At 40.4% G+C, this 21,612-nt stretch overlaps 2 protein-coding genes across 3 annotated transcripts in view; one reads left to right on the forward strand and one right to left on the reverse strand.

The window, feature by feature from the left end:
* Window positions 1-1,269: 1,269 nt before the first annotated feature.
* Window positions 1,270-17,200, reverse strand: wdr3 (WD repeat domain 3). The gene is made up of 27 exons (XM_028024058.1): window positions 17,050-17,200; window positions 15,845-16,046; window positions 15,554-15,763; window positions 14,188-14,306; window positions 13,201-13,279; window positions 12,113-12,208; window positions 11,718-11,825; window positions 10,911-11,012; window positions 10,037-10,137; window positions 9,047-9,151; window positions 8,723-8,953; window positions 7,889-7,982; window positions 7,692-7,793; window positions 7,505-7,587; window positions 6,670-6,808; window positions 6,503-6,559; window positions 5,536-5,636; window positions 5,269-5,380; window positions 5,063-5,197; window positions 4,935-4,985; window positions 3,649-3,714; window positions 3,483-3,575; window positions 3,322-3,372; window positions 3,193-3,236; window positions 2,975-3,103; window positions 2,263-2,356; window positions 1,270-1,595 (listed from the first exon to the last, which is right to left on the reverse strand). The coding sequence occupies exons 2-27, from the start codon at window positions 16,016-16,018 to the stop codon at window positions 1,440-1,442; spliced, it is 2,832 nt and encodes a 943-aa protein (XP_027879859.1). The 5' UTR covers window positions 16,019-16,046; window positions 17,050-17,200; the 3' UTR covers window positions 1,270-1,439.
* A 1,147-nt stretch (window positions 17,201-18,347) lies between these two features.
* The window catches only part of gdap2 (ganglioside induced differentiation associated protein 2), a 35,067-nt gene continuing 31,802 nt past the window's right edge, over window positions 18,348-21,612 (forward strand). The window contains exons 1-2 of one of the 2 annotated variants that reach the window (XM_028023327.1): window positions 18,348-18,488; window positions 21,212-21,436. In XM_028023327.1, the coding sequence (XP_027879128.1) occupies window positions 21,255-21,436 (182 nt within the window). In that variant the 5' untranslated portion in view covers window positions 18,348-18,488; window positions 21,212-21,254. Of the gene's footprint in view, window positions 18,489-21,193; window positions 21,437-21,612 lie in introns of those variants that run through there. The other variant, XM_028023328.1, reaches the window with a different exon arrangement.

The raw sequence follows: 21,612 nt of genomic DNA on the forward strand, positions 1-21,612 counted from the left end.
ATTCCCATCAGAAAACTCCCTTGAAGTGCTTAAATAGTCATTTTTAAAAGCCCAATTAGACAGTAGACATTAGTGGTTACTAAGTGAAGACTGATTTGCATTTGAAGAGTTGATATTTTTCTTCACAGTCCGTTTAATAGAACTGTGCTCAAACATGCAGCAACAAGTTATTTGAGGAAATTCAAAGGAAATACGTGACGATGCATATGGACATAGATGTGTGCTTTTAATTTTAGTGGAGAAAATCATTGAATGCTTAAAGATAATCAAGAGCAACATTCAAAAAGGAAACCAGAGTGAGTTCATTAGAATTGGTGCATGAAGTAGCTCAAATTTGCTTCGTTTAATTCGTACTGAATCTCTCAAACGTCTCAAAGGCCTTCTTTGAGTTGTGACAGGTGTCTCTTGACCCGGAGAGCCGGTCGTTTGAGAATAAACGGCATGCAGTCACCTCTGTGGCGTGTTGTTCGGTTAAATGTTACCCTGAATAAAAACGTTGGCCTACATTACGATGCTCTTCACCTCGTATTTAGCCGTTTTAAGCTTCGTTTACGACGACAAATATAAGCCAAAGCTGTGCGCTGACTCATAGTGAGGGCGACCGGGAGTTTTCCTGAAGAATTTTTAATTTTGCTAGGTGTGATGTTTACAGCTTCATCATTAAATCCAGCCTAATAAAGAGCTGCTGCCCACATTTCTGTTTTACAGCCCTTTAAAATACAGAGTTAATTTGGTTTTTTTGTTGGCAGTGACATTAAAACATGAACACGGGTTTTTTTAAAGGCCTCCATTTCATTGTTCGTTCAAATGCCCCGCGGTCAAGAATTAAACACACGGCGGAGGATGAAGTTTATGATGTGGCACCTGAATCCTTGTTGAAGGTCAGCCGTTGGGCTTTGCAGGAACATTTCTGTTCAGCACCTCCAGCAGGCCTCACTGTCATAAATCCACAGTCTCCCTCCCCAGGACAGGGTGGGAACTACCAGGAACGTCAGGACAGGAACGTCGACGGCTTCCCAAACTGCCGCCACATCCCAGACCGTCTCTTGGCTCGGGACCTGAACGCCTCCCTTTAGGCTTGTGAAGCGGAACCAGCCTAAATCAAACGTGTCCTCTGTGCGTGGTGATCACGGACGCAGCGCGGCTTTAAACGTGACATGAATCTATGAAAAACCTGACCGCACATTACTGCGTTTTATAGCGGCTGCAGTATGCACACGGATGGCTCGCTCAGCCACACAGGATTTATTTGTTACAAATGAAGCTGTGTGAGAAAACTTCAGACTCTGTTTATTTGGGGAATAAAGCATGTCACCGCTTACCACTGAGTTACATCCTGTCGGGGTTTCACGACATATAAAAGTAATCCACCTGGTCCGGGTCGGAATTAAAGCGGGGAGGAAATTTGTATCGAAACACCAAAAATGTTCTTTATAAATTTAAGCGATGGTCAGAACAGCGCGCTCCCTCTTCCTCCTTTTCTTCTTCTTCCCCTCCAGTTGGCCTGTGGCATCGGCGAAGAACATCACATCCTCTTTGCTCTCGATCTCCCGTTGGAGGAACTGGAGGGCGGCGCTGTTAAAGCCCAGCACATCCTGAAGCAACAGGATTAGAAAATCAAACATGTTGCAGAGAGAAAAAAAACGATTGGTTTTGGTGCCGATCAAAACCAATCGACCTGCTCTCTATGCAGACGATATGTTGAATTATATTGTAGTTGTAAAATCATAATCTGCCTTCAACTTCAAGGTTCTTTTTTGGAGTTAGAAAAGCTGAAAACTTTAAATTCAGACTTCAATGACTGATTTTAAATTCTGGAAACTGGTCATTACCCATTAAAAATCAAATTCCTTCTGGAAGGCCTGTTAAAGTTTGACCTTTTTAGACATAGAGAGGTAAAACTCTAAAGACATAAAACTCTTTTATGTCTTTAGAAGACATAAAAGACAAAGCGTAAAGTCTTTGTGCCGTTAAAGGTACGTTGTTTCTTGATTAATTTCAATCTAAATTATTCACAATTAAGTGCTAAAATAGTCTCTGTAATGTCTGTTGCTGCACTTGATGTAAAGGACTAAGATGTATGATAAATACAAGTAAAAGATTGGGCTGTGATCACTTTTCATGTCTTACAATTTTAACAAAATATCTTAAAGTTAAATTAAAGGTAATTTCATGAAACCAAAGGAAAACAGGGAGGTAAAAAAAACCAAACCATGTAGCTTTAAAGCCACAGGATGCGTCTCTACGCAGATGATGACGTACTCTGATTTGGCAGACTTTGGAGAGCGTATTGGTCTTCAGCTCGTCGATGATGGACACCAACATCTGGTTACTGGTGATCTGACCAAAATGGATCCTGAAAGCAAACAATCAACTGTAGCTGCAATTGCAATTAAAACGAAAATTCAGAAATGTTGATATGAAAAATGTGGAATATAGCAATATTGGGGCAATACGTGGATTTGATTGAAATATAAAAAGATTTTGTCTCTGTAGAAGTGTTTTCTGGTTTTTTTTAAAGTGCATTTCAAAGACTCACATTTGAAAAGGTTGATGGAAACGGCAAAAATTCAAAATAACTTCCTCAATTTCACAAAAAAAACAGTTAACTTAAGAAAAAGTTAAGTTAAAAGACCATGTCTTAGGAACATACATTTTTTTTGTATTACTCTGTTTTGTCCTTGGATGCCTAAAAATAAATAAATAATTAAAGAAAGACTTAACGACCTTCAGAAAGCCTGTAATGAAGGTTACTATCTGCTTAAAGTGATTCCAAGAATGTCTCAAAAGCTGGAGGCAAACATGTCTACAAGTTACTGCATCTGCTGGGTAGATAAAGTTAGTAATTACAACAAAACAAGAAGATTACTCAAAATTAGACTACATGTGAAATCAGCAAGGTAGTGAAATGTCACACAAATCCACCGTAAATTGACACATTTGTTGTTTTCTCGGTCAAACGGCTCGGTCTCACTTGAGAAGGAAGAACAGGCAGCGGCAGACGAGCTCCACCTCCAGGCCCTGCTGGATGTAGGTGTTGAAAAGCTTCAGCAGCTCAGGGACGTAAGGAAACGGCAGCACCAGCAGAGAAATCTCCAGCTCACTGGTGATCACCACAGAGGAAAAACTGATAGTAATAGTGTAAATAAACGAGAGGAATGGTTCTGTTCATTTATTTTTATTTTGTTTTACCTGGATCTGACTTTTCTTATGACATCTAAAACGTAGCGGGACGGCTGCAAGAGAGGAAAGAGTGAGACATCAAGGTTACTATCTGCATAAATTCATTGTTCTTCCTTTTGCATTTAGAAATTTACTTACAGTAACGTTTCCAAAGGCAACGAGGATAGGGTTGGCTTCCGGAGGAGGCAACTGAAAAACGAGCCAGTCAGATGTTTTTAGTATCGGTCACAACTTGGCTCAGCTGTTCTGGAACAGGATATGTGAGCATCTGACACAAAAAGGAGGAAACAAGTTCTTACCTCTTTCCCAGCCTTCTCGCAGAAATACTTGTGCTCCTCCGACTTCCTGGTTTCTTCTCGGTAAAGCTCCAGAGCCTCCATGATTCGCTCCGCCTGTAGGCAAGTGGTCCCCGGTTACCGTCCCCGTTTAGATTTAGAGATGCTAACGGAGCAGAAGGCGACTTACAGCTTTCACCGTCTCGATGCTCTTCTTCCCAGCTGGTGCCGCCTCGCCCTCCGTCTCTCCTGGTACCTGCAGACGGAGCGGCGTTAATCCACGGCTCGCTGCCCTCAGACAGCAACAAACGGCCTTTCTTTATGAAAAGGCCGTTTGAAAAGGCTGACTTGAGAGGAAATCGGTACTACAGCCCTGATTAGCATTCGGCAGAGAGCAAGATTACACTGAACATCAGGAAAAGAGAAACTGTTTTACTTATGGTTAATATTAAATTAACTATACCCGGATTTTTAGCTGTTTGAGCTAAAACTAGAGATGCAAGTTATCGACTGAGTTAATCTAATGTTGATTTATCTTATCGATTGACAAACAATTTATTGATAAAACCCCCCTGAGTTTTCTGTTTTTTCAAGAGGGCCGGCCGTCTTTTCATAACATACAGGGCTAAATTTTTCATAAAAAGCTGATGCTGCTCTGTCATGCAGCAGTTTGGCTGAATCAGAGCTACTAAGTTGATAACTTAATAGAATAGAATAGAAGTACTTTATTCATCCCAGCAGGGAAATTACTTTGCAGTTACAGCATAGAGACAAGACACAATAACAACTACCACTGAGTAGTAGAAAATGCTGTTAATATAAAAAACAACTTAAGAGCAGTCCTTGCAAAGATTCAAAAAAATGCAGATATGTATATGTAAATATATGTACAGCAAGTGTGCCACAGTGCAGTTGCGCAAAATTGGACTGATTAGTGCAGAACAATGATTTAGCTTTTATTGTACAGTGAGATGGCATGTGGCAGGAAGGATTTCCTGTATCTGTCCCTACAACAGCGGAGCTGGAGCAGCCTATGTGAGAAGGTGCTCCGCTGTCTGTCCACTATGTGGTGGAGAGGATGCTGTTTATTGTCCATAACAGACAGAACCTTCTTCAGGAGCTCGTTGAGTGTTTATATTTCAAAACAAAACCGCATAAAGTGCATTTTGCTTCCATACTGGACTCTGTTTGGACCATTTGTCTTTCCTGTTCTGGTATGGCCCCGCCATCTTTATTTCTTATCAACTGGCTCCACTGAAGGATGACCATTGGCGCCCTCTTCTGGATGGCAGCTAAACTACAACGCTAAGAACATGTCTAAGTTGTTAGTTAATGAATTGGAACTAGTTTTAGTCTAATAAACCATTAATTGTCAATTAATTGTAAGTTGATGAATAGCAATATAATGTTATTTTAGCTAAGGGGAGATGAAAAAAAAACAATCAAGTTTGGAAACTTAAAAACGGTGGCGCTCACCACAGGTGCATTTCCTTTGGCCAAGCTCTCTTCAAATTCAGCTTCTCTCTCCTGTAAACGCAAACAGAGTAAATACAGACGCAGAGACGCTGAATGCCGGGCAGGCCCCATCGGCGCTCCCAGCTCACCGTCTCCCGCTCCTCCTCCAGGATGATGGGCTCCCTGGTCCGCTCCCACAGACGCAGGGACTTGTCGTGAGACGAAGACACCAGGTGATCTCCGTTGGGGCTGATGGCCAGACACCAGACCTCACGATGGTGACCCTGAAACCCAAACGGAGCAGGTCAGAGTCGGGGCCGTTAAGCGGAGCCGCCGCTTCGGAGGACAGAGTCACCTCCAGGGTCTGGATGTGCTCAAACTTGTCAGCGTCCCACTGCTTGATCTTCTTGTCCTTCCCGGCAGTGAAGAACAAATGAGTCTTGGGGACGAACTGGAGAAACATGACACTGGGGAGAGCAGAGAGGACACGGAGATGAGCAAATCTTTGAAATCTGCAACGCTTCGATTAAAGGCGAGGAAAAAACGAGACGATCGAGAAGGAAGAGCGCTGCTGTTCCAGTGAACTTGTGCTTGGTTTCCTACTGCGTGTGTCGGTCCGTACCTGTCGTCATGAGCGAACAAAGATCTGTGACAGTCGCCGAAATCCAAACCCCAGATCTTTACGTTCCTGTCTGCAGAGCCGGTGGCGATCAGAGCGCTGTCCTAGTTAAAGAAAGCAGAGTCAAGGGTCCAGCAACGAAAGCAGGAACAGATCAAACTGGAGTTAACGTTAGTAATGTTCTTGCGCTAAAAGCCCTTCGATGATTGGCTAAAAGTTTGCCAGAATTTTTACCATCTGGAGTGATTTGGGATTTTAAGTTTTATTTCCTTTGGATTTTTATTCTGTCAGATCTTTAACTCAACATCTAGTTGTTGTTGTTTTCTTTACTTGCTGTGTGTATGGCGCCACCCTCTGACCCGAGGTTAAGCCTGTGGCAAAAAGCACTCAACCAATTAACTGGATGATAAATTAAAATGAGCTCGATCATTTCCACCCAGATTATTAATATTTTTAAAGGGTAATTTGGTTTACAGAGACGTCATAATCCATTTTATTTATGGTTCTGGTTGTGTGTGTTCTCCATTTCCGTTTTATTTCTTGTTTTTCTTTGTGTTTTATTTTGGATATTTAATATTTGTCATCGTTCCAGTGGTAAGTGTTCATCACAAAATTCAAGTTTATTGGTCTTTCAGGAGGCGGCACTTGTTTTATCGATTATTGCCATTATTGATATATTACCTGAAAATGGTCTTATAACAATATTATCGTTTAGCGCATTAATTACTGGAATAATTTATCACCCAGCAAAGTTTGTTATCATGACAGACCTACTGTAACTGAGCTGTTTATTGACAATAGAGAGTTTTACTAAGCTGCATTAGCGTTGATGTTTATCAAGAAACATTACTTACTACTTCTCTACTGCAGGTTGGATATAATCACCATATCCATAAAAATAAAAATAAAAAACGCAACAAAAACAGATTGCTTTCACATTCACAGAGCTTCTGCAGCCTCACTCACTCACATGTGTGATGTCCAAACAAAGGACAGGCAGCTTGTGTCCATACAGAGACAAGAAGAACTGAAAGAGAAACAAGGACAACAGGCGGTTTGGTTGGTAAACACAATTTCCTCGTTTCTGGCGTATCAAACGCTCGTTGATGTGATCTCTTATGAATAAGAGAGGCCTACCTTCAGGGTGTCTGTGTAGAAGACCTTGACGGTGCAGTCCAACAAAGAGACGGCCAGCAGTCTGTCATCAGGAGAAAACTTCACACACAGAACGTCTTCCTCCAGCTGCAGCGTGCGAGTGTGTTTCACCGTCAGCCGCCTGGCAAAGAATTACAGAATAATCGCCGTCTTTAAAAGTCGCATCAGCCGAAAAACTGCAACTGGTGCAAAAGCCTATTAATAAGATCAAAAACATCTTCTCTAGTTAACTTTAATTCAGCTACTTATTTATTCTTTGTTCTGACATGTTTTTCTTCTCTCTTTCCCACTTTCTCGGTGGGAAGGAGACCCTGGAATAAACAAGGAATATCAGAAAGAAATGACAAATTAAATCAATCCAAGATTAAAAGTCAAAAAACTATCCTAACCCACAAATGTTTAGTGGGCTAGGATGTGTTCTGTCTTTGTCTTAAATGTATCCATTTTAATTTGTACAGCTTTATTTTATTGTTGTTTGTTCTTGTATCTAATTGGTTATTTTGTAGGTCAATACCTCAGTTTGCTAGTCTGTAAAGTTTGGATTTTATGCACCAATTTATAAAAGAAAGAACCTAATCTGCTGATTCCAAGTTTGGCCGAACCCAATTTATTTTTTTTTACCAAAAAAAAAAAAAAAAAAAAAGAATAAAAAAATCAGCAATAATGGAGTAACTATTGGAAACCGAGGCATGTGCAGAAGTGACCTGGTGAAGTGCATCCTTAAAACAAAAAGAAAAATAAAATGAAACATAATATCACCCAAGTCCCTTAAATTGTTTTATGCAAAGTGTATGTTGTTATTCAACATGGAACTCACTTCTGGTCCGTTCCTTTGTCTTTGACGAGCTCAAACTCCCAGAACTTTACCGTCTTATCAGCACTTCCGGAGATAATTCCCCTCTGCAAGACACACAGAAAAAAACAAATTACAGTAATTTACTATCAAGTAATCCGGACTCATACGGTGGCGCCCGAAGCAGAGTTCTCGCGGCGGTCCGGTTTACCTGATCCGGTGCCAGGCACAGTGACCACACAGCTCCACTGTGGGCGTCCACAGTTTCCAGAAGGCTTCCTGAGGCCAGCTCAAAGATCTGCAGCTTCCCATTCTGACGTGAGAGGAACAGAATCGCAGAGTTGAAGGAAAGGGACGAACTTTGGGGAGGCGTTGACGCTGGCCACGACCCACATGGAGTTCAAATACCTTCGTTCCCAGGATTATCTGTCTGTCTCCGGGCACAAAGAGCGAGCAGAGCGCGTATTCACACGCCATGGTGCGAATCACCTGCAGAGTTGACCTGTGACAAGAACCTCCAGTTTAGGGCAGAAACGATTAATTGGACTAATCGTGATCAATCGATTAGTGAAATAATCGTCAACTAATTTAGTAATCGATTAATCACTTGAGTATACAGACTCAGAAAAAGTCCATTTGCTTGAAAGAAACTCCTCTTTTAATGTATTTCTAATATAAAAAAGGTAGGGATGCAAGATATATCGTCAATGACGTCGGTATCAGCTGATATTAGTCATTTTTTAACATATTCAATAAATCAAACTGGGCCGATATGAACAACTGAGATTTTGTTCATCTTGTTGCCGTCTGATTCTGGTCTTTTTATTTCAAAGGTTTTGAAACACTAGAGAAATATTTGTAATATATACATATAATATAATATTGGTGAATATCGTTATCAGCTGTAATAACAATATTAATATTAAATATCAATATCTGCCCAAGTTTTCATATCAGTGCATCAAAAAAAAGCTAACGGTGCTAAATGAACAATCTGAATAACGTGCTAACGTTTCTTATCCGATTAGTCAACTATTCTGACGATTAATCGATGTAACTTTTTTCTTTAATTTGATTAATTGATTATTCTGACAATTTATACAATTTTTAAAAGTTGGCAAGTAGTTGGCAATAATAGATTACTACAATTAGACGTTAATCAGAGTCCTCCTCCAGTTAGAAGACTGATCCATAGAAATGAGAACTAGTTCCCGGGTTCTGCTTTCCAGTCGGAACCGTCACCTGTTCCAGACTTTGACCGTGTCTCCGGAGGCCGACAGGACGGCCAGGTTGTCGGAGCTGAAGGCCAGCGTGCGGACGTCGGTGCGGTGACCGCCCAGCGTGAGCCGGGCCGTCTTATTGGCCGCTGGGTTCTTGTCGGAAGTCTTCAGGCTGTAAGTCTCGACGGTGTTGTTCTGAAGCAGCAGCGCCACCTTCAGCTCTCCGCCGGCACACGACAGGACATCCACCCACCTGAGGAGAAAACACGGAAGTAACCGTAGCAATAAACGTGTAAATCCGGTCTAAACACTGTGATCGACATCATTTCCTCTCTTTGTGTCTCACCTGATCTTTGCAGAAGCCTTGATGTTCGTCAGTCTAATAATCTCGTCCTTCAGCGTTCTCTCCACCACCGGCTCTGCTGTCTGATCGCCTGCATCTTCCTGCGTTCTGCAGCAGGGGGCAGCAGCACACCGACAATCAGCATCTGATCTCAGATATCACATCCAAACCACCAAACTCACAGAAACTGACAGCAGCTTTTAAGCAAATAAAAAGATGAAAGATCAGTGAAAGTAGAACAAAGTACACAACTTTAATAATAAACCCTTTAACTACTTGTACATAAGTGTTATTTTGGTTAAACTGTATAATAGAAGGTAAGATAATGCAGTAAAGAGGTCACAAGACAAAGTATCTAGTTTTCCCACAATAAAATACCAAGCTCTGTATCTAAATCATCCTGTCTTTTTAATACTTTAGACAGGTCAGCCCAGGACTGTCCGTCACATCAATGGGTTTGTCTATGCAGAAATGTGTGGATTATCTGCTATGAAGTTGTACAGGTGTTCCTCAGGGATCCATCCTCACATCCCTGTTGTTTACCCCTCCAGATTCCACCTGTATGTTTTAATTGTAGCATTCACATTTGTACCTTGTTACTGTAATTTATACACATTGTTGATGCTCACTGAAAAATTATTTGGGTTAGCCTGCATTTATCGTAAAAGCTGCACAAGTCTGGAACTCCTTTTTGGCCGGACACTTATTTATTTAAATCTATCCATTATTTTGTTTTATTATTATTGTTATTATTATATTCAGTGTTTCCCCCAGTGTATTTAAATCTATCCATTATCTATCCCTGCTTGTCCGTGAAGAGACAAAGCGGGAGGAGAGCTGCAACCTAAACTATACCTTAGACATAATGTTAAAGTCTAAAATTAATCCATCAGCATCATCTGAGTTCCAGTCTTCTGACGTTAAACTTCCACATATTTACATGTCAGCCGTTCAAAGGAACGAGTCACAGCAGCATGTCTGATTGGAGCTCACTTGGCTGCTTTCTTCTTGGCTTTCTTCAGCTTCTTGTTCATTTTTCTCTGCACTTCCTCCTCAGACAGCACCGTGAACACTTCCAGTACCGCATCGTTTCCCTGGTCCAGAAGGGAGAGACACGTTGGTCATCGTCAACACAGGACGATGAAACCGTAAACACACCAACGGGCCGTTTGCCTAAACATTTTACAGCTTAAAATCTCAGACTTCTCCAGACTCAACTTTCCAGAGCTACCACTCCGTACATTCTAATAAATAAATAAAACAGTATAGAGTAATGGTAAATACATCGACAGCAGGCAAAAGGACGAGGGAGGAAGGATATGAGGAGATGGAGAGAAGAAAGGGAGGATGGAAGGCAACAAAAAATATTTAAAAGAGGAAGGACACAAGGAAGGGACAGAGGACAAAATAAAAGGAAGGATAGCGGTAAGGAAAGACAGATGGGCTCAATGAAGGGGAGTAACAAACAAAAGACAGATAAAGTAGAAAGGAATGAGAGACACGATGAAAAGAAGCGACAAATGAAAGAAGGGATGTAGGGGAAAAGTCTGCATGGACATAGAAATCTTTTTCCAAGCCTTTTTTCACACTTTTCCAGACGGGGATGTTATTGAAATCAAATAACATCATGTAAAATCACATAAAAGACATTGTTAAGAACGTCTTTTATAAAGACATCATTAAGAATAGGGTAACAGCATCACAGCTTCCTCTGATATTTCCCGCCAAAGCATTTTATTAAAATCAGAGAACAGAAGATCAAATAGTTAAAAAGAAGAAAAGAACATAATGAGTCCATTAGGATCAAAGCAAACAGCTTACAGACACTTTAAAGATGGAAGGAGCGTCCAGAGAATCCTTTACTCACATGGCAGGCGATGACTCTGGCCTTGGAGTCTGCTGTCAGCGAAACGACCCGATCTCTGGCTTCTCTCAGGATGGAGCCGGCCTTCTTACAGCTCAGGATGCGCTGAAGAGGAAACCGGAGCAAGACGGCACAATTACAAACAACGACTTCCTGTTTTTAAACCACAGGAACATTTAGGTATCTAACATGTAATACCGTCAGATGGACACGCTTTTACATATTTAACTAGGAATCCAGTATTTTCACTTCCAATATGGATCTGATACAGAATAACAGAGCTGAAGTGACTTAAAACATCATTTCTTTCTTTCTTATTTTTTTTTACGCAGACATAAATGGACTGAATTACAAATTTACGTGGTAACTGCATCCGTACAGCATGCTTACATAGCTTCACAAACCGGGTCAAACATGTAAAAACAAATCTTTCATTTGTTCAAGCAGAGAAATTATAACAATGCAATGCAAAATAAATAATAAGGAAACGGACAAAAACAATAGGTTGACATGTAAAAAAATAAACCGAATAAATAATAATAATAAAACATGACATCGCTCAGAGCACAAAACGTAGAATTAGAATGAGTAGATCTGCCCTTATGGATCGGGCACATTGTGACCAATACCAACATATGAACCGATACGGATATTAATATTGGATCGGTGCATGTTTTTTTTTTCACATTAAGAACAAATTAGAGTGTAAATATGTGAATATTTTCTTCCTTTTGTCGGGTTCCAAACACAAACTTCAATGTATTTGACAAGGATTTCCTGGGACAAATCGACTCAAAACGACCTCCGTACCTCTTCCACGCTCTCCGCCTCCTCCTCTTCTTCTTTACCATCATCATCCTCATCATCTTCCAGCAGAGTTTTCCCCTTCTTCACTCTGGGCTCACCCTCAGCCTTTCCCTAAGCGGGACATAAAGAGACGGAATGAGCGGATGAGGAACGAGGCTAATGGGCTGTTAAACGGCGCTCTGTTGGTTTTCGCTTATGCGCCGATGCGGGAAAGCTGGCGGGCGAAAGCAAATATGGCCTAAAACGTGGCATCTTCAGAGAAAAGACGGGTCCACAACATGTCACAGCTGCAGAGGCTCTGAGAAAAGATCCAGAGTGCTGTTTTTCCTTCTCATCAGTCAAACATTCAGCGGGTGGAAGGCTGCGTTCGTATCTGTTTCTAGGGGATAAAACCTCACCTCCTCCAGGCGGCGGATGTCCCAGGCACGGAGCTCGCTGTCGGCCGACCCCGTCAGCAGCCTGTTGTCCCGGTCCAACAGAACCATTCCCCACACCTGAGAGGAAGTCCACACCGTTACACTCACTCAGTGTTCAGGGATAACACAGCAGAGCCTCACCAACTAGATCCAGCTAGGATTGGTTAACGGTAATTGGTGCCTTCATTCAGACGCTTACATGAATTTCTTGAGTATTTTGGCTGCATTGCCTTTGAACTTCTCCCAGCAGTTTGACCCATTTGTGTCCAAGCCTTCAGTTCAGCTCTGATGTCTTATGATGCTGCTACAATATCTCCAAATGACGTTCTTTCCTCATGATGCCGTCTGCTTTCTGCAGCTAACACAACGAAGCTGCCACCCTCCATACTTCACACTTAGGATGAAGCAGACTTGCTAGTTTCTTTCCTCCACTGAAATGGTTGTTAAGGCTAAATTTAAGTTCTGTGCTTTGTGTGCGCATTTCCAAAACACAATTCAGTTTTTCAGCTGGTTTTGTACTAATGGCTTCTTCCCCTCAGAGCGGCTTTCCAGTCTGTGACTGTACACCAACAATTTCACTGTGGATAATCTCTCACCAGCCTCAACTAATATCTTCTCAATGTATTTTAGGGTCAATTTGCACATTTCATACCACGGCATGACGGCGTGACATTCACACGTTATTCATGCTTAAATTACAATTCAAGACGTGAACACTGGAATTTTCACGCATCTGGAAATTGTTGCCAAAGACGATCCAGATTTCTCGTCCTGATATCTGGGCTGCTTTTTCCCTGATGTCACACAATGGAAGTGTTTAAGGTGCTGCCGCCATTTAAGTTGAATATTGTGAATTAATCTACTAGAAGCTACCCTGGCTTTGGCAAATTGTTTAAAGTTCAGTATAAGTAAACTTCCGACTACGAAGAAAGTAACGGAAATTTACCGCCGACTAATTTCTGTTAACACAATCTTTTCTTGTGTCTCTTGTAAAATGCAAGTTATATTAATTTTACTATACTGTGAAACGTTTAAGTTGAAATACTGGAGGCAGAAGAAGAAGCGCTCACCTCGCTGCGATGGCCCACCATGGTCTTAAAGCAGTGCTGCGTGTCCAGATCCCACCACTTCACAAAGCTGTCCTTGGAGCTGGACGGCAGCACAGGTCACACGGAAACACAGTTTTACAAAGACTGTCGCACTTTTTCTAACATCATTACAACTCATTTCACTGGGAAGTGAAACCCTGACAGAAGTCAAATCCAGCATCCGTGTTTGAAAAAAGCTCAGTTTGTATCTGACTCAAGTGGAAATTCTTTGTCCACATGTTGTACGTTTACTTTTTAAAATCACTTGACTCTGTTACACATTTCTTTGAATCTGTGCATTCTGTTTTTAATAACTGCACAGCAGGGGTGGGTACTTATCTTAGTATTTATCATTATTGTGAAAAATTCCTTATAAGAGTTTTGATTTTATCATTAGAAATTGATACATTTCAACCAACGATGCTTTAGAAACTACTTAAGATTTTGAAAATTGACAGAAAATTTGAAAATATGACTAATTATTTGTAAATGTGTTATTGGAAGACATTAACAAAACCCAAACAGCAGCTAGAAGATCTTAAAAAAGGCAAACATAAAACCCCCCAGAGATAAACAATGCTTAGCGTGGTGGGTCACAAGTAAAGCCTGGTGGCCTGCCAGGCTTATAATACACTGGGGAAACCTTGGATTGAATACAGTTACCAAAACAAGTCTGTAACGAAGCAAAGAGTACATTTCTCTATCATCACTTCTATCGTAATCATGATAAAATAAAACAGTTACCATATCACCCCTGAGGGAGAATAACATTTATTTCTTTTTTCTATTCTATTCTAAAGAATCCATTTCTTTTAATATGGATTAAATTTTTGATAACTGTAATTCTAACTGGACAAAGTCAATAAGACTTTTATACGTTTACAGAACAAACTCCAACAGTTGTTTAAGCTCAGATTGACCAATGGGAGACATTTTGTTCCACCTGCAGCAGCAGCTAATGGCCGTTACCTTGACACCAGGAGGTTCTTATCTTTAAGGAACAAGGCCTGCGTGATGAAGTCCTTATGTCCCCTCAGCCGGTACAGTCCACACTCGTTGATGATGTCCCACACAATCACATCTGTGTCCTGAAGAGGCAAACGGGAAGCAGAGAGAAAAGCTGCAACCAATCAGCGAGAACCAGAATTCGACCTTGAAGCGCAAGCGAGACGAAAGCGGTTGCTGTGACTTGAGAAAGTCTTCGCTCTTCTTGAACGTCTTCACATGTCGTCAGGTTACAACCACAGACCTTACTGTGTTTCATTAGGACTTTATTGGACAGACCAACACAAAGTGCCTGTGACGTGGAAGTATAACGATACAGCTCTGAACACCGACTTCTGTGAACAGCATTTCAAATCTAGCAGAAGATTCTTACATTTATTTTCTTTGACTAGAGGGGGAGAGGGCTGCTGATTGAATACCATAATCAGGGAGCTTTCAAAACATATCTGAAATATTACAAAAGAATTTCATTCATTTAGTAATTACCTAAGTTACTGTTGTTCAAATGCAACATGCATTAACATTAAGGTCGTTTTAATAGGCCTGAACTAAAAATATATTCACCTTAACCTTCCTTATGTATCTTTCTTTTGCCTTTTCGCTTCCTCTACTTTTGACTAACCTATCCAGTTTTGCTTCACTCCCGAAAGCAGCGCAGCGCACAGTAGCTCGCTTCACAGGCAGGAGGTGGCAGTACTGGCTTTTCAAAAGAAAGTGAATTTTAACATTTCATGAGATGTATGTGAATTTCAAGCTGCTTATGATTATTACAGAGACTTCATCATTCATTTCACTTGTTGTTTCTGTTGTTTTGTTTATTTATTTTGGATATTTCAAATGTCTTCCAGTTCCAGAGTTAAATGTTCATTACAAATGTAATATTTATTGATCTTTGAGAATGTGTCCTTGCATTATAATACCATTATTACCATTATATGACTTGAAAATGGTCTCAAAACAACAATATTATCGCAAGAACTTTTGGGACAATTTATCGTCCAGCAACATTTGCTAGCGTCACAGGCCTAGGACATATTTATACATATATATTTATATATCATACGCTTGACATTGATTTAGCATAAATTAAAGAAGAAACTTCATTCTGAAGGTGTGTCGGCCTTTATTTTTTGCCGTGACAGTGCAAAAAAAAAAAAAAATTACATGCAAACATCACTAGATCAAATAAAAACAAGTCATTGTAGGCACCTCCGCCCAGTCTTTGTGATGACCCGTCATGTTAAATTACCATGAAATTTGACAAAATGTGACAAAAAGTGTCAAGTGTGACTCCACTGCAGCTTTCTGGTGTTAATCGTGTCAATGTTACCTTGGAGCCGGTGACGAGTCGCGCGCCCAGAGCGTCGTAGTTCATCGCCGTGACACCGGACTTGTGTCCGTTGAAGGAAATGTTGCTCTCCCCGCTCAGCAGGTTGAAGATCCGCACCATGCCGTCCTCGTAACCCACGGCAACGTGAACGCCGTCTGGAGACGGGCAGAGGAAGCTCACCTCGTGCTTCTGGCCCTGCAGGATCAGGACCTGGACAAGAAAGACGGCAAATTCTGTCTGAGTCGGCTGCGGACAATTTGTCAAATCCGAGCCACCGCCCAGAAGTCTCACCTTCTCTCCTTTTCGGACGTCCCAGATGAAGACGTGTTCGCACGCGGCCACGGCAACGTAGCGGCCCTTTTCCCCGCCACGAAGCGTGACGTAGGCGATGTTGGCCCGCTGGCTGCCGATGACGCCAAACACGGCGCTGGCGGCGTAGCGCAGGTACTGTTTGGTCAAACCCATGACCAGCAGCCAGAGACGGTGCTGGATCCTGCAGCACAGCAACACAGGAATCTTTATTTACTCACAGTCCAAAGACAACGACTCGGTGAGATCAGCATGGCTTCCACAGGTGGGTAACGTTAATGTTCTAACACCTAAAGCTAAGAAACACAAAAATAGAGCACTGTTCAATCCATTGTTTAAAAAAAATGGAAAGCTATGGCAAACTGACAGAAAAATGGCCACCCCATTAAACTGACAGGACATTACAAAAACATGCCACACTATTCAGATAACTTTTTGGCCCAAAAAAAAAAAAGAAGGTCAAAATCATTTATTATTCATTTAATAAGAATTAAATACTCTGTGTTGGTTTAAAATCCCCAAAACACACAATGAAGTTTAGGTTGTACTGTGAAGCCTGTTGATGCTGTGCTATGGGCAAGTTAGAAAACATTCAAGGGGTCTGAATACTTATTGTAAGCAATTTTCTAAATTGCCTGGAGTCATTTCAAATGACTTTATTTTGCAGTTAAGGTATCACTAACTTGTTTTAGGAGCCCTATTGTGGCTTTTAATATAATAAACACACAACATAAACCACACGCGTTTGCTTCACATGCTGAATCCTGTCTGTGGAAACTATTCCTCCACTGAGCGTTTCATGCTTTAGTTTCGGGCTACACAGTTCAGGCTTTTCCTGCTATGATATATTTATTTTTTATGTACATCCCTGTACATGATTTCAGTCGCCATGGTATGGGGGAGGGGGGCTTGTTTTGTTTCATGGGACACAGTACGTGTGGAGTTTGACCTTTTCCTTGCTTTAAACAACCAAAGGCCCGTTAAACTCCGCTCGCGCAAATGTATGGAGTACTATAAATCGAGTGCACCCTTACGGAGCCGTCTGTGCTTCTACACGCACGTGGCCGTGTTCAGTTTAAATGAGCTTATTAGAAACAACAGAAACATATAATTATGTATTTTAAAGCCTCAGACAACATTCATATCTCGCTATAGTACTTTTACGACGTGTCAGTCTGTGTTCTTACCTCTGAAATGCGGCGTAGAGCTGCTAACTTGTGTTTTTTTTTCCTCGACCCGCTGTTTCTGAGTCAGACCTAACGCATCAATCACAGATCGATTTCAAAACCTCTAAATGCTAATTTTTAGAACCACTTCTTTACTTATCTGGTACAGTAATTACACACAAATATTACAGTACACGAGGATTGATGATTCTAGACATACTGTGATGCAGAGGTTACCGTATTCGTGTGTGCTTTTATGGTTGTCAATTATGCTCGATCTTTTGCTTTTGCCTGCGACACCGGGACAAACTTTATGACGTCACCGTTGTGAGAAAATAAAGGAAATATATTTATCGCATGCTAGTTTTTGAGGACATATTTTATTCGTGAGTAGTTCTTGGCTTGGATTCGTAGCTATGCTGTGAAAAAAGTTACATTGTTTTCCCCACAAGTTCCAGTACAACTACAACGGAAGTGCTTGTGTGTACTGGTCAGCTGATTCACAACTGACTAACAAACGAGTCAAACACACGACAAATAAACACGATCTGTACCGGAAAGCGCATTGGTAATGTGAACAAAATAAAACACAGCGTTGATCAGCTATCAGTTTGTCACAAAATTCATGTCAATCCACTCTCTGTCTGCAATTCCTTATTAATCTCTGCTGCCCTACATGTCTTATTCTCCCTGTTTTTCACACACATTTATTTTTTCTTGCTTAAACTGAACTATCTTCTCCCATTCTTTAATGCAATGTATGTTTCTTTCCTGAGGTACCAAGGGGGAAAAAAACAAAAAGAAAACCTTTGCTGCATACTGCATACTTCTTTCTTCATATTCGTCTGCTTAGAAATATCTCCAGATATGAAAAGTCATAATACAAGAACTATAAAGTCAATCCAAATGCTTTTAAAGGGACAAGTTGAAGTTCAAAAGATCAAATTAAATGTTATAAATTACATTTCTGTAGAAATTATATGTTACAATAATTTAGCAGTATGGGAAATAGCTTTATTACAAAAAAATAAGATGATCTTTTTCTGTTTTTTTCCCCACAACCCTTGATGTTCTATGTATTTTCCAGACAGAAAATGTATTTGTTGAAAATATATTTCAACATAAACATATTGAAATATATTTATAGACGGAAAATATATTTAGACCGACAAATTTCACGGGGGAAATAAAAAAAAAAGATTGGAAATCAAAAATGAAAACAAACTCACTGGTTCTTTTTTGCGATTTGATCACTTTTAATTTGAAATTTCCAAACCGGATGTTATTGGTACGCTGCGGCTTCGCTGTACGTCGTAGCGTCATTCTGCTACTAACATGATTGCTAAGTGAGTGAACCATGGTGAAGGGGACTTTTTAGCTCAGTTTCTCTTGCTGTTGGAGTCAATTTCTTTAATAAAATGACGACTCAACGTAAAAACAGTCCCGCCTGAGCTTTTAAGGTATTGGTTAAATATTTCTATGCATTTTTATTATATATACTTTTTTTTTTTAGCGTGGACACGGTGTCTGCTGATTCAGCTGGACAGCAATGCTAAATGTTTCAGAAATATTGCTTTTTATCTCTGAATAATTAAGTGTAAACTACAGCATTTTGAGACAGTAATTAATTATTAATATTTACTAATATAGAGAGTTCTGATTGGTTCATTTACTTCGAGGCCTGCTCTCTCAAAAATTCATTACAGAAAATGGACACGAAGCTATAACCTTTTAGAAATGTAAGGATAAATTCCTGCTTTTTTGTTGTTGTTTTGTTTTTTTGGCTAATTTCTTTGGTATTGTATTAGCCTAGATTTAATTAGCTGTAATTGCAAAGTAACGTTGCAAATTAAATTTGATTGTAACCTAAAACCTTCCCTAATTGTAACTATTTTAAAAGACGCAAAACGACGACAACAATTAAAATGATAAAAATCTAGTAAAAAAAAAAAAAAATTAACCATAGCCTTTTGAATCCTCTCACATTTGTAACTTTTAAATATCAGGATGCGACGATGTGTATCAAAGTGAAAACGATCGGTGCTTTTCAACAAGTATTGCAAGTAAAATCCCCAAAAATAGTCGAATAAATTGGTGTTCGGCCTTCCCGGATCTTTAGGGATGTGCCTATACCAGAAATACTCGTCTAGTTTTCTTCTTCGCAATAATAGCTCAGGCTCCGTCAGGCTGGAAGGAGAGCTTCTTTAAAATCTATTTTCAAGTCCTCAGATTTTCAGTTGGGTTTATGGTCTGTGATCGATGCCATCACGCATCAGCTCTGTTTGGGTTGTTATTCTGATAAAAGGTGGACCTCCACCTCAGGCACAAATCATTTGTAATCTGTTAAGTGAGACTAGTCAACCCCGCAGCCATGTTTTTGGACTGTGGAAGGAAGCCGGAGTACCCAGAGAGAAATCAGCCATGCACACGGAGAATCGACCCCACAGCATGCCTTTTTCTTTCTTCTCGTCTTATAATAATCGGACGAGGCAGAAACTGAAAATAGTTTCTGATTTTCCAGCAACAAAATGCGCATCTCCCTCCTCCCTCCATTGTTTATGTTTCTGTTCAGCTGATAAATGTAGAAATGGCGGTCACTCCCCAAGGAGAGGAAATAAAATTACTAAAATAGTAACGCACAGTGATTTGGATAAGGCTGATTACTGGATTTGGAATGGTAACGTGTTAGATTACTCGTTACTGAAGGAAGTGGCCAGATGAGACAAAAGTGACGAGGCAGCACAGATGTGTACATGTAGAATTATTTTGAATGCAATTGCTGCTTTGCTTCATGCTTCAGTGCAACAAAACGGTGAAGGTCTTTGTTTTTTGTAAAGTAAGGATGAAAGGAAATTATTTTTATTGTTACAAAGATATTCCAAAATACCAGCACACTCACGGATATTTTTAAATCGCACAACTAAGAACAAAACTCGCAACAAAAGCGTCTCAAGTCACTTGAGTAGAAAACAGAGTCCACTTGTTGTGCAGTTTAATACGATTTTATATACAGAAACTCTGTAAAGCTCATCTGAGGCAAACAAATACAGACGATGCTTCAGTAGTTTGGATTATATTAATAAGTAGAGTCGTCCTTTAGATTTAGCAGATCAACAGAACTTGATCTGAGCAACACCTGCCCAGTGGTTACTGACGTCGGACCACTTTTTTCAGTAAGGAGTAATCTGACGCGTTGCTATTTCAAATCCAGTAGTCAGACTACAACTACTTATCGAAATCACTTTGCGTTACTATTTTCTTTTGTAATTTATTTCTATTTCCTCTGGGGGAGGGGAGAGAGGAGGGAGGGGGGGGTCTAAAATCCTATTTAGAGTTTTCCAGACAAAATCACGCACAAATTACAAAAGTTTTTTTTTGTATTGTTGTAACCTTTAAACAATCTCCTCTTCAGTTCAACCTTATAAGTGGAGACACTTTGTTGATGTTAACATTATAAAATAACTTACAATGAAGTTTTGTAAGATCAATGTAATTTTCACAGCGTTGTTGTTAGCAGCTGCTGAAAGTAACTAAAAAAGTTACTTTCAATGTAACTTAGTTACTTTCCAAATCAAGTTATCATTAATCTAACTAAGTTACTTTTTCAAGGAGTAATTAGTAATCCGATTAAAGTTACTTTTCCAAAGTAACTACGCCATCACTGGTCACACCAGATCACATTCTTCCAATTGCTTCAAGCTAGTCTTCTATCACTTTAATAAACAAGCATTCCCTCCCCACTCATATCAAACTTCATTTGACTATTTTCTTCTTTTTCTTGGTGCTGCGCCGTCAGGGTCAGGCATGCTCCACATTTTGGATCTGCTCTTATAAGATTTAATGCAGATCTTGGTTTAGAGTAGAAACATGTGTCCAATTGGTAAAATTAACAGTAACTACGTTTACATTCTTATTCCATATGACTCGTATTTAGGTTGTAATTTTTCATTCTTTTTAGTTTGATGGAGTGATAGAAATAGGGAAAAAAAAGAAGCACACGCAAACATTTTTAGCAAAAATGGATAGTTTAGGCCTTAAGGTAAAAGTTCTGGCAGTACAGGTGAAGATAAACGATTTAAGACTTATTTTAATGGACTTTGACGTTTAACAAAACAGGCATGTGGATCATAAGTCACTGAGCGGCGTGGTTAGCACTACGGTGACCGCTCCATGTGCTTCGCAGCTCCTCTGAGACGCCGCGCGAGCTTCTAGCGCCGGTCGGTGGGATGGATCCTCTGGGGGCTCGCTCCCAGTTTGTGGATATCCAGTCCCTTCCGGTGTGGCAACAGCAGCCGAGTGAGGAAGCCAAGGAGACGCCGCTGGACCAGGGGGACGGCCCGCTCGGCCACGAGGCCTTTCCCTCGCCCTTCCCTTTCAGACCGGACATCAACCGCAAGATCATCCTCTAGTGAGTCACTCCTGTGTTTCTTCACGCTCTCGCTGCAGAGTGCAGAAATACAAAAAATTCTTCTTCTTCTTTTTCCTTTAATATGAGCTGTTATGTTTTCCAGCCTCAGTTTAGGTCATTCTGTAAGAGCGAAAATACTCTTTATGGAGTTGTTGCTTCTATTTCTGAATCTGTTT

Source organism: Xiphophorus couchianus, chromosome 7 (genome assembly GCF_001444195.1).
Source record: "Xiphophorus couchianus chromosome 7, X_couchianus-1.0, whole genome shotgun sequence".
NCBI lineage: Eukaryota > Metazoa > Chordata > Actinopteri > Cyprinodontiformes > Poeciliidae > Xiphophorus > Xiphophorus couchianus.

What these genes read in the sequence shown, in the direction of transcription:
- wdr3 (XM_028024058.1), bottom strand. Translation starts at nt 16,018, where the DNA reads ATGGGTTTGACCAAACAGTACCTGCGCTACGCCGCCAGCGCCGTGTTT. An exon ending in TGGTGGGCCATCGCAGCGAG is followed by an intron (nt 12,209 to 13,200) that starts GTGAGCGCTTCT and finishes ACTTCCTCTCAG; the next exon opens with GTGTGGGGAATGGTTCTGTT. An exon ending in TCTACACAGACACCCTGAAG is followed by an intron (nt 6,560 to 6,669) that starts GTAGGCCTCTCT and finishes TTTCTCTTTCAG; the next exon opens with TTCTTCTTGTCTCTGTATGG.